Below are 13464 nucleotides of genomic sequence, written 5' to 3'. Positions count from 1 at the left end.
AAACACAAAAATTTATCCAGATGTTCCAGAAACAGCTTTTCTTTCTAAAATTGCCCAGGGTGCCCACACTTTATTTCAAAATATTTGAGCTGCTAATTCTGAAGCCTCTGGCACACACCTCATTTCATTACTAGGTGGGTATTATGAGACCAGGAGTCCTTTCTACTGACTCTATAGGTCTCCAGCAACAGAAGTTTGACATCTGTTTGATATTATTATTCCATTACAAGATTAAATCTTCACTCCCTTGGCTTTCTTGTGGGCTCCAACACATTCCACTTCAGTGACAAATGTCCCTTGAGCCAGCAGTGCTTTGACAGGGTGGGAGGTACCCTGCAGAGGAACTGACAAATGGTTTCCATAAGAAGTTAAAGTACCCTCAGGAAGTAGACAGAATTTCTGCATGAATATCAAGATGCAAAGGAAACCCCCAAATTGCAAGGGATTTGTGGCAAAAAACCAATAGCTTCCTCCCCAAGTAACTGAATTTGCATGTGACATTACAGACTTGCATAAGACATTGCAGCAACTCATACTCACAGGTTGACTCAAAAGTGGAAGCAGTATAAAGCTTCCAATACAATAAAGCTGCATGTTCTTGACCTTCTGAACAATTTCAGCTTCCTTTTGTAACAGAAGCGACAGCTCCTACCGGATTGAATCCAATAATTTCAGTGAAAATTGGAGACCAAATGAACCTGCTTCATATGAGTTTGCCAAACCCAGGCTGATAGCAGGATTATTCACTAGCCCAGAGTGCGTAAGGATCACACCCCAACAATGCTTCAAAGTACATTGGTGGTCAGGATGATAATACAGGGTAAGGGCTCCTTCTGCTCTAGGATCTCCAAATACTTTACAGATGTGAATGGAGAAGTGCAAAGCAGAATTTACCAGCCCCACTTTGCTGAGAACTTTCAGGAGCCTTATTGTGTTCAAGGGATTCATCCTGGTTAAGGGAAATAGAAAAGCAGGGACAGGGGCCCCAGGAACTTGATTACCAATACTTGGATGAAAGCATTAGACATGACTTCACAGCCTCCCAAGATAAGAGTTCATTGTTTCATGGACTTCTCTCTTCGATGTGGAGATTAGCTCATGTAAACTAAACACAGGAAAATAACAGCCAATCCTTCCTCTCCAACAGAAAGCACAGAAAAGGCAAATTGTCTTTAGTGGGTGCAATGAGCTTTGCATTTATCACCATAAGCATAAATCTCAGAGCCAAATTTATGATGGCTGAGACCATCATCTGCTTTCTCATTCTGTTGTTCCCATTCTGTCATCAACACCAACACTGCAATACCCTCATGTTCTTCTGGCCAGAAAAAAAGCAGGATAGGGTTTCCCTGAAGGATTAATTAGTGACTACAACAAAAATAAACAAAACCCCCACAAATCAATGCTGATGACTCTTAAATAGTTTCTACTTGTCTCTTGTGATTTCCTAGTTGTGTTTTACCAGCTTTCTAGCCTCTAAGAATTTCTTCCCACTAGATAATGCACAAAGCATGTAACATAATACTACAATGTAATCAAATGACATTTGGGTCAAGGTTCTTTATCAAATATAAAGAAGGTTCAGCTGTGACTGGATAGTCCTCTGCATTTCTGTCCCTATTTCCTCTACCCACAGCCAGCAGGGCAGTCACACCATGTGTAAACCCATCCTTCCCAGTGGATAGGGAGGTGCTGTGTCAGACACTGCTCATGGTGCCTCCTGCCTCCAGGGAGACAGGGAGCTGTGAGTTGATGACACATGTACCACCCACTCCCTCCCCTCTGTGCAGGAACACACACATATACAGCCTGGAGACACAGAGGGAGGGTCAAACATAGCTCCTTCCCTGGGAAGAAAGGCAGCAGTTTGCAATCAGGCACAGACTGCAGCTCTCTGCTGCTTCTTATCAGTATCATCTGTGGCTTTAGGAAATGCAAAAAAAGCTGCTTTGGAGGTTGTTAGTTTTCCAAATATGAGTCTTTTTTCCTTAACAATTGTCCTCATGCTCCTTCTTATGATAATCTCTTTGGATAGTCATGGAGAGTTTAATGCATTTTCTTTTATTTTTCAGAGTGGTGCACAGGGCTCAGGTGGTAGTTCTGCTCTTCCTATATTAAACTTCCTGGTACATCAGAGATCCTCTATCCCAGTTAGTGAGTATGAATGGAAGTATGCAGCTGGTCTGTGTTTATAATCCTGGCCTTCTCACTCCACAGCTTAAATCCCAGCACGAAAATTCCTATTTTTGACAAAGCCATAGAGAGGCAGCCTGGAGATTCCACTCTGTGTGAAGGAACACGCCATTGGCATTTAGATGATTTCCTTCACAATGGCATGAGCTAGAAACTTCCTTTCTAAAGTGTAAACAAACCAAAGTTTAAGTTCTGACTATGCTGAATGAGGCTCATAAATACATGACAGAGGCCAGATCCAGCCCACAGGACATATGTTTGACACCTCTGGCCTATGTGGATAGGAAATGCTTATAAATAGTCAGCCCCATTTCGGTTCTCTGGAGACAAATATTTTTGACACAGAGTGCTCAAGCACAAAGAGTCATTTGCAGACCACCCAGGAGACTTGCATTGAAATGACCTTCCTTTGCTTGATGATGATCAATTATACTGATGTTTATTTCAGGAGTTGCAACATTTGTTCTTAAATGGAAGCAGCCCGGAGGAGCCATGTATATAACCCCACTTACTTGTTGGTAACTGCCTGCATAAACTCATCAATCAGTTCGTCGTACTGTTTCCCACGAACCCTCTTGTGTTTCAGTCCAATATACAGTGGATCATTCAGGAGAGCCTAGGACACAAAGCAATTCTGTTGACATCGTCTCTTCTGCAGATGGACAGAGATTTATGTCCCAGCCTAGCAAAAATTTTTGTCTGATGTAGTCATATTACTTTTATTTACTATGCCAGCTCACACGTCTCCTCCCAAGCAGGAACTGTTTCCGTAGGAAGCTATGGCCTATCTTTTAGCATAAATAAAGTCAGAGGGATGCAACAGCTCTTGACTGCCATGGGAAATGGAGCTCTGCATCCCCAGAACATCTCTAGCAAAGGCTCTCTGCCAAAGTGCCTCACTCTCAGTGAATAAAACTGACCCTGTGTGGGGGTGCTCACTGTGCATTCAGTTCTTAATTTGTAACTGAGGGCAGGACAGCTGTTGACCACAAACAGTTCTTTGTGCAATGAAGACCACCTGATGTGACTTGAAATGATGTGTCATTTAGGGCTTTTAGGTGACAGCACAGAGTTGACCACAATCAATAATCAGATGGCAGAATGTTCCCAAAATCTGCACCTGCCTACCCTCAGTTATCTGGCAGGTATAAAGTCAAGGTATTTTCATACAACAGATTAATATCTATTTTGGTTCCCAATAGGAACATAAATTCAGGACATTACTCCAAGGTGTTAAGTCAACATCCATAAGCCACCTAAAAAGGATTGGTCAGTGCAGAAATTACAGGACAAACACTGGCAGGAGACAGGTGGGCCAACACTTCTGAGAATCACTGTAAAGGAACTTTACTTCCCTTCTAATTTCAGGAACCAAACTATCCACATGAGGGGAGGATGAGCCATCTCAAACTCATTGTCCTACAGCCATATAGCACTAAATATTGGCAGGCATGCTAACATCAGATCTGTTTTTAAAGACAGAGCTGTTTTCCCTTAGAAGGAAAGATGAAAGAGGTTTTCCTGTGAGTTTGATATATTAGGGCTCTGCAGGGCCACAGAAAGGAGACCCATTTGCATAACTTCACTGACTGCTCCTACAGCACCGCATGCTCTGGGCCCTGTTCATGGAGCGCAAAATTCTGCCACAGACAAGCTGAGAAAAGCCAAGCTCTGAAAAGAGACTGATTTGCTGAAAGTGTATGTAAAGTATTATGGACTGTCAGGAGAAGAAGCTGGCAACTGATGCCAAAAATATAATACAACAGCTTTATTTACTGAGTTCTGCCTGAGGTTCATGTGTTAGCAACAGTCACCCTTGGCTCACCAGATGTTAATAGGAAGAGATGGATAGGATGAATGCCTGTAAGAGGTATCTTATTAGTGTACTGATAAACAAGTTTACTTATGGGGCAGGATACTCCTAGGATGTGCTTACGGTTCAGTTAATCTGGGTTTATGCACAAGAGAAACCCATTAAATAAATAAGCAAACAAATTATTTATATGGTGAGGAAATACATTGTTCATATTGCTGGAAAACAGCCGCTTCTATATCTTAACCCCAGATGGGGAAATTGCCATCACAAAGAAGTTCCTATGCACATAAATTACATCTAATCTTGGGCAGAAGAAAAAGGGTCCAAGACTGATTCTGTAAGTCCCTTCTTCTGATGCCATCTGACCCTTGCAGAGGCCTAAAAACCATTGGTGCCACTTTGGATTTTAGTGTCTCCTGTCAGCTGAGACAGAAACAAGATGGACATGCCTCATCAGATGCTTTTCATGGGAAGGGCGCTTTTCCCAGGTCCCTCTGGGAGAAGCTCCAGCTGGGAGGCTCAAAGCACTGGTGGTGTGCAGATCAGCACGGAGGATAAGGAAGAGATGAAGGATCCAAAATCAAGTGCAATGTTCTATTGACTGGAGACTGCAGTGAGTGAGAGACTGAGACTTAATTCCTGCTTTAGCCTCAGTGGGTCTAAGCTCAGAGTTCTCCTTTTTCAGGAGACCATGAATCAGGCTGAGATGAACACACCCTGTATTTCACAAGTCCATGACAGGCTGCTATGCTAAAGGGGTAACATAATTCTGGAGCCAAAGACCAAAGAGGTAATTTAAATTCTCAGATGTCATCTATGGGCACTGATTTGCATTCTTTCATTCTTTTCAAGAGTCCAGTGTGAGAAGCTTGGGGTAGGATTGAAAGGGTTGCAGAAAATCTAGCTGTCCAGTGAGCATCAGCATGTCTGAAAATGTCAGCATTAATTCATCTTTATACACAAACTCAAAGGTCTTATGCCCCAGATTTTTTATGTCCCTCAAGAAATGTGTGTTTGGTTTACATGGGGTCATGTGAAGCACAAGTACATTTTACAAAAATGGACAAGCCCAGGCCATCACAAATTGCTATAGGATATTAATTTTAAAACTACATCTTCACAGATGTCCATTCTGGCATTGCTGAAATGTTTCACTTTGGCCTTTCTGGGCCAGAGTCATAAGGCAAGAATCTGCAAACAGATGGAGTGCTCTTGCTTGGTTATCATGTGCAGTAATGTGTAATCTAACAAAACAGTGACATTAATCATTCCCAAACCACTCACCAGGGATTCTCAATTTCTGGAATATAGTAATGGCTACACAGACATGAATATCTGCTTGTTCCCTCACAATTACCAGAGGAAGAATCATTCTGGGACTTCCTGTACAAAGCCTGTCAACTCACTTTGTCATGCTGAAAGGTGGAGCTTCCCACTTCCCTGCAGTGCTGATCTAGCCATCATGTCATTGTGGATGTCTCCAGCTTTGTCCCCACATTTAGGGAACTGGCCCCAGTTAAGCGCTAATCTTGATTCTTTCTCCCCCATCAGATTTATGAAAAACTGTCTTACCTCGTTGTCTGTGCCAACATCCAGTAGGACAGGGAGACATTGCTGCGGGTTGACTCCACCACAAGCTGTGTACAAAGCAAGCTTTCCAACTGGGATGCCCATGCCATAACTTCCTAGGTCTCCTAAACCAAGAATCCTCTCTCCATCTGTCACCACGATAGCCTAGGAGGATCAAAAGAGACTATTGTATGGGGTTGCCAAGGCTCTAGAAGCAAAACCAGCTCCACTGTTTCCACACTGATGCTACTTTGCAGATGCATTGTGCAATGGATATTTGCTCCTTGTCCTCAACAGCATGTTAATTAGCTGTCAGCAACAGAGGGCTGCTCATTTTTGGGGGTAGGAAAGTGTAATTAACAGGCAGCAGCTCACAGTGTGGGACAACAGCAGCTCTGCTGGAGAATAATTCAATTCACTGTAGCAGAGCCCAAGCAGCATGGTTTTTTGTGCATCCCCAGCTGTACTACAAGAAGTATCACAGATGAGATCTGGCCTTGATTTTTTAAATCTTTTTTTCTAGAAGAATAAAGTGTGCTTAGGAACTGCATCTGTGGAAGAAACATATTTCAGTGTCTTTTCTTATTCAACATAAACTATACACATATTTGAACTTTTTGCTATTTGCTTTTCCTTTTGAGTCAATGTGAAGTGTAAGCAATGAGAAAGTCTCTTTTTGGGTGGGCTCCATCTGGTTTTGGGTGTGTGCTCACTTCTTTACCACGCCCAGAGGACGCAGTTGGGATTGAAAAGCAGTAATGGGAATAGGGAAAGCAGCAAGCATATGCACTGCTACAGGTTTATCCTGAAATTAAATGGAGTTAATATTCCAACTATGCAGAGAATAGTAAAACAAAATTAAGTTCTAATGAATCAAAATATTTCTCTAGAGCACTGATCCCCTTTTAGGCAAACCTAAAAACCTTTCAATAGCATTTAGATATCCATCAGAGAGAGAAAAATTCTTCAGCCTAGGATGGGCTGCAGCACTCTATAGTTACCAAAGCTCCTGAAGGCAACACTGACAAATGAATCAGAACAGAAAATACAGAATGGGAGAAACACATTGGTATTTTTAAGAGAGGTGGAACTGGATTCACATTTGTTTGTGGATCTTTGGATTTGAAAAACACCGCAAAAAAGGGCACAGTTTTGGTGAACACCTGATACACAAGGACATTGATGTTTTTATTCACTCATGTTCATACGATCAGAACTCAACAAATAGGACATTAATCTCTGGCTGACCAGGGCAGATCCTTCTACCTGAAGGTAGGAGGTTACAGGTTTAACAGTTCGGAACCTGTTTTCTACTTCCATCTGTGATACCAATTTTCTCGATGACTCTAGTGAAGTCACTGTATAAAGGTTAGGTGTGCAGTTTATTACAGCCATCTAAATGGTTTCTAAACTCATTTGACATCTGATGGGGAGAGACAGAAACCTCCAGAGGGCATCTCCTCTCTCCAGCAGCTGTTTTGGGAACAGATGAATGAGTTATTTCTCTTTGAAAAGCTCAGTTCCCTCTTCACTGGCACTGCAGAAGTACTTGCAATATGAGACTAGGCACTAAGTTCCCAGGCAGCCGATATTAACTGAGATGACTCTGGACCTCAGGCTGTACCCAGTTAACCAGTGCAGGTTTGCAGTGCCTTAGTAGCAGGCATTTGGCCCAGCAGATTGATCCAGACTATGCTGATCTCCAGGCTGCCAAGGCAATGCAGAGGGGGAAGTGCTGCTGTTGGCATTCCCAGTTCTCTGCACTGATTGCATGGGGTCAGCCCTTACAGGATGAGCTGATACTCTACATTGAGTGAACCAACAGAAAACACACCATGGGAGGGATTTTGAACAGCCCTGTACAGCAGTAATCCTGGTGGGGATTCAAGATCCTGAGAGCACTTCTAGGGCAGGCATCCCACAGAAAGAGGGAGGAAGGGAGGCAAGGCAGGATGGAAGGCCAGTGCAGTAGCTTGCATGGCAGCACACTTGTCTTGGAATAAAATACATTTTTCCTCATCATCCTTACTTTGAGTGGCTTGAATTCATAGCTGCTAGGATGACACCTATCCTGCATGATTCTTTGCATTCTTTTTGCTTTAGCTGGGCCATTGTGAAGAAAAGAGTACAAGACTAAGGAATCAGAGAGAAAATTGTCAAGAGAAGGCACTCCTGAGGATGGCCAGCATTTCATGCAATATTTCTTCATGTCAGGATTCATTAGCCATCCTGGAAGAGACAAAAAATGCTCACATTCCCACATAAGTATGATCAGAAATGGTTTCTTCTCACTTGTTCTGCTTCTAGTACTATGATTCTTTCAAGGCAGCCCAGCTTTGACTGCAGGGTTGAAGGTGTGGCTCATTAGAGCTTGGCTGAAGCTTTGCTAAGCTGAGCAGAGCACCAGCACCCTTGCAGTCCTTCCAGGCAGAGGATTCAGGGTTTGGCCCAGATTTCCCATTTCTACAGTAAGCACTGTTGCCATGAAGCCCTAATGAGCCAAATCTAATGAGCAAAATGTGGGCAGCACCTCCAGGTATTTCTGCACTGTCTTTAGTGGGCGGTGTTCAATGGTGGGGGGTGTTCAGCCTTTAAAAAAAAACAAACCTGGGTCCCTCTAGGGACTTAGGCGCAGTCCAGGTGCCTCCCTACTTATCTCAAAATCTTGAGTGTTCCAGTAGCTTACCAGTTCAGGCATGAAGAAGTCTGTGCACAACGGCACAGGGAACCTGTGCTGCTAAAACGAGCTGCCTTTGTAGTCTGGCAAACCTGGAAAGTAGATAGTCTGCATCTCTTTCATGGACCATTGCCTTTCCTATGGTCTGTTTTGGGTGCCAGAGGGGCTGTTTCAACAACAGCCTCTAATCTTTCTGTGCCAGTTTCCCAATCTGCAGAAACATTTCTATTAGCCATAATGAATTCTGCTCACAGTTCTGAGTTGGAAACAAATGGAAATACTGAGTTTGTTCGACGAACAAGAACAAAATACCTAGCCTGCCTCTCTTCTCCATGGTTCCAAACACAAGGAACTTGTATGACTGTGATCACTTTTTCTGAAAATATGTTAAATTCCCATTTTTTTCCCCCTTAGAAATGGAAAATGCTTGCAAGATTTTCTCAGCTGCCAACCTTTGTTCTGGGAAGAAGCAGATGACTGACAGGGGACCAAAACTCTGTCAATAGCAATGGAAATTCCCAGGAAGATGTACTTTCAGACTGATAGAATAAGGTGAGGTGACTGGCAAGACCCGTCTTAAGTGTTGACTTCATTTCATGCCAGGGACTTGCCCAGCCCTGAGCTCTAGTGAAAAACACTACACAAGAACACTTTTTGGGTGGAGTGTCAGTAATATTTTCAGCTGCTGGATATCAAACATGATTTGCAAAGTTGCCAAATGTTCTCAATGCTGCATGACTCACTGGATTTGGGAAGGAGTCCTACAAGTATGTTAATTACAGTTGCATCTTAAAGAGCTTTGGTACAAGTTAGCCACACAATTCTTCAAAACACGTATCTTACTTTTTCACTGGGGCCCGTTTTCTGTACCAATTTATTAACTGCCTTTTTTTTTTCATTGACCAAGATCCTGCTACCACTGAAAAAGTTGTTCTTGATTGCATACATACATGATAAGAGTCTCTGAAGTGCCAACCTGACTGAAAATTGGAACTGAAGTTCAGCCTGAAAATTGTCTGAGGAAGAGAAGCATTCTTTGCTTGTCCTTTTAAACAGCCAGTTTTGTAAATGATGCCAAGCAGTTCCACTAAATATCCCATTTTACACCAAACTGCCTGTAATTCCCCAGTCCACAGAAGACATGCCACATACCTTAACATTTTCTTCAGGCCAAGAGTTTAGCATTGTTGCAATATGGCCTCTGTCATGGATGGTAATAAACAATCCCCTAAGAGAGGAAAAGAAAAGGAAAGAAAGAGAAGAAAAATAAGCCTTGCAATAAAACTAGTAACTGCAAGATAAAAGAAAACAGGTGAACTTGAAAATGGAGGGATGTGAGCTGCTGAGTACAAAACCAGGCAACTCACTGAAATAAAAATGAGACCTCAAGGGACTGCTAATAGCAAGGTAAATTCTCATTTTCAAACCAAAAAGCTCACCGTCCTTAATGGCAACTTCATTCAGCAGCCACCAGTGTTGAACATTTGACACTTGTGAAACATCTTTGCTTCAGGGAGCAAATTCTGCCTCAGTGCAGAAGAGTTTTGTAGTTAAAACAATTTAGATCAATGAAGTGGAGGCTGATGGTTTTACCATAAGCCATTCTTTCCTGAAGAGCTTATAGCACCTGGCCATCCAGACAGTGAAAGCATGATCCTCCTCACCTGGCTACCAGGGTCAATGATGGGGATGGCTACTCCAGAGCTAGATGTTTTGGGTGACCTCTCTAGTCCACAGAACTCCAATCCAGCTGGATCAATATTTGCCGTGACATTTGCTTTGGTCAAGCCAAACATACCCTTGTGACAGTGTTTCTTTTTTTCTCCACAAATATCCGATCCCAGTTTTTGACATTCACCAAGTGAAAATAATGAAAAATTATGTGAAGTGAAACAGAAAATTAAATGTAACTTCAGTGTGAATTGTTTATACAGAAAATAACATAGCTGATTGCACTAAGGTTAATCACTTCTCAATGCAAAGGTTTTCAGGGTTTAAACAAAAGTGCCTTCTTTTTAAATAGAATTAGGATCTGGAAGAGATTGTTTTTGAAACATGTTTTAGATTTGTGGCTTATTTTTTTGCCTCTCTGCTGTTGTTATCAAAAAGAGTATCTGTAGCAGGGATTCCTTCAATAGCCGGGACAATATTATTTACATTGACTGATCTCTGCTCTGATGCTCTGGGATTTTGCTGAAGTTCCTTTTAGGCTGCACGAACCCCAAAAGAAGCAACCTGTCCTCTATACCTACGTCAGGCAAAATTGCTTACATTGCTCACAGTGTTGTCTAATCAGTGCAAATCAAGGGCTCTAACTCGAGGACTCCCCTTGGCAGAAGGATGCAGCCATTCTCCTTGCCTTGTTATCTGCTCACAAAAGCAGGAGTTGTGCCAGCAATTAGTAACAGTTGGAAAAATGGAGAGATGAATTTTTGTTGCTTACATCTCTCAACTATTGCTCAGCCCCAGAAAGTTCAGATCCGGTCATGGTTTGGGCTTCTAATGTGAAACATTGGGGAGAAGAAGCTTGAAAACAACTTCCATTGTAAGGCCATATGAGTGATGGATAATCAAACATAATTGGGCTACTCACTCTGGCAAGGGCTTATTTCACATGACTCTTCTAGGGGAGAGATCTCTTCCCACAGTCAACTGTGGGATTCCTAATGAAAATGCCCTTTACTTCGAAAAGAAGAAAAATAAAAGTGCTGACTTCAACACTGATCAAGTCACAATCACACAGACAGATCAGAAAGGCAAAAAAGGAAAATAACATTTCATTTATTCGGTGTAATTCTTTAACACTGTGCCAATAACCAATGAACTAATCACATACACATGGCTTGTCTCAAAGGCAGTATTCACAGATGTCAATCTTCATAAAAAGGGAGTACTGTACTGCTGCCATCTGTGTTTAGAAAGCAGTTATTAACTGGGAATTAAAAGTGCAAATTAGTAACATCACTGCATATATTTCAGGTTGTGATATGCTTTTAGGAAGAATGCTATTGTTTCAAGGTAACATTTTCCATACATAATGAAGACACCTATTAAATGTCTAGCTGTGTGCCTCATACATTTGCATCTCTTCAGTACTGAAGGGAATCCAGCATCTATTTAACCTTTGAAAAACATCCTGAGTTCACAGCAGAAGCTGAACCCAACTGTACCCACTGCTGGTCGTGCAGCTCAATGGAACTGAGAGTTGGTTCATATGAAAGTGCAGAGGGCAGCTACCCAATGCCCCTTGGTTCTGTCCCTTGAATTGGGAGGGCAGCGGGCTGGTCCTCAATCCCTGCTTGGGATTTGCCAGCAGAGAGAGTTCAGCTTGGGTCTTCCAAAATCTGATGACTATTCTCACTATGCTCCTTGGGAACAGGACTCTCACAGCTGTCATCTGACTGGCTTAGCTTAGATAGCCTGGTTGGTGACTGAAAACCAAGCATGGAGAGACAGCCCTCCAGAATTTGTGTTTGCTTCCTTAATACTATGTATTTGATGCTAATTGCTCCTTACTTTACTTCAGGCAAAATCAGATGGCTTATTTTAGACTAACACCCTAATGGCACTACCATTTTTACAAGGGAAACCATCAGGAGGAGCAGAAATGGTGATGCATGGGGAAAAGTGGGGAAAGTGACCTCTCTCAGTGACACAACCACATCAGGAAGTGGGCATGTATCTAAGCAAGCCTCGTATTTCACTAATGCTGAATCTGAGAGCCAAAGGCCCAAGTTCAATAAAACACCTAAATTTCCAATGCCTTTAGGCAACCAGCTGAAGCAAGTCCCTGAATCTGGTTGAGGCTTTGTGGCCTCCCATTGGGTGTTCAAGCATTGAGAAGGGCATTCTGGTAGTAGTGAGCTGGAAATCCCTTTGCAGATGGAATATGCAATGACCAATTCTGACAGGCAGTTGAGCAAATTCATGCTATTTTTGAGATGCAAAGGGAAACAGACACATCAGACTTTAGAGTCAGGGGTCACAGATATGTCCTCATTTTGTATGATCCCCAGGAGAGTTGTGCTCTCCCTCCTAACAACACCTTACCCACAGAGATGAGCTGGCCAATTAGTTAAATAAACACGCTCCAAACTGGCACAGGGTTTATCTGTCCAAAAATCCCTTCTACAAGACAGGCAGGAGGAACAGACAAGCTCCACAAACCACACTCAGCAAAAGCTTTGCTGATGAGTGAACAGGGAAGAGTAACAGCCAGGTTTGTCCCAAGGACACACAAACACTTTACTATGGGGGTGGTGAGGCACTTGAACAGGTTGCCTGGAGAAACTGTGGATGCACCTTCCCTGGAGGTATTCAAGGCCAGGTTGGATAGCCTCAAGCAAGATGGTCTAGTGGAACATGGCCCTGCCCATGGCAAGGGGGTGGGCTACATGATCTCTCATCATTTCCAAACCAAACCATTGTATGTTTCCATGATTATAGGAGAGGTAACAGGAGTAAAATCTTATTTGTGCCTTTGAGAACAGCAAGGTAGAGCTCTGAATAATAAAAGGAACAGAATGGCCTATGTGGACCAGTAGTAAGTAAGAAACATCCAAGTGGCAACAAAATAAATTAACTTGATTTTTCTGTGGAAAAGATGCAGCCTAAGCCTGCAGAGAATGAGAAAATGAAGGAGAAATGACCTAGTGGAACATGGCCCTGCCCATGGCAAGGGGGTGGGCTACATGATCTCTCATCATTTCCAAACCAAACCATTGTATGTTTCCATGATTATAGGAGAGGTAACAGGAGTAAAATCTTATTTGTGCCTTTGAGAACAGCAAGGTAGAGCTCTGAATAATAAAAGGAACAGAATGGCCTATGTGGACCAGTAGTAAGTAAGAAACATCCAAGTGGCAACAAAATAAATTAACTTGATTTTTTCTGTGGAAAAGATGCAGCCTAAGCCTTCTGAAGGAGAAATGAAATCTCAGCAACCTTTATCACCTTTATTCTGCCTTTATCATCATGTCTGCTCTAACTCACTCGGGATTACAGTTGATAAATTGCTTCATAGAAACAAAAAGAAATGAAACAGTTTTCCTTTAACCTGCTTGGCACTCAATAACAAGGATTCAATTAAAATGTAAAGATTAAGTCACGTAATACAGGCATTGTGTGGGGCAGAGATACAATGTTTTTCCAGACCAGAAAACTCACCTGTGCCCAGGAACCTGCCATTCTACATGGGCTTAGTCATGCA

At 42.5% G+C, this 13464-nt stretch overlaps 1 protein-coding gene across 1 annotated transcript in view; it reads right to left on the bottom strand.

Moving 5' to 3' along the window:
- Positions 1-13464, bottom strand: part of ME3 (malic enzyme 3) — a 117023-nt gene that overhangs the window by 25415 nt on the left and 78144 nt on the right. The window contains exons 4-6 of the mRNA XM_041483661.1: positions 9408-9483; positions 5582-5743; positions 2706-2809 (exon numbers count right to left, since the gene is read on the bottom strand). Coding sequence (XP_041339595.1) covers positions 2706-2809; positions 5582-5743; positions 9408-9483 — 342 coding nt within the window. The remainder of the gene's footprint in view (positions 1-2705; positions 2810-5581; positions 5744-9407; positions 9484-13464) is intronic.

Source organism: Pyrgilauda ruficollis, unplaced genomic scaffold, assembly GCF_017590135.1.
Source record: "Pyrgilauda ruficollis isolate IOZ18807 unplaced genomic scaffold, ASM1759013v1 scaffold60, whole genome shotgun sequence".
Lineage (NCBI taxonomy): Eukaryota > Metazoa > Chordata > Aves > Passeriformes > Passeridae > Pyrgilauda > Pyrgilauda ruficollis.
Note: the sequence above shows the minus strand (reverse complement) of the source record. Positions and strands in the feature narration are given on the sequence as shown.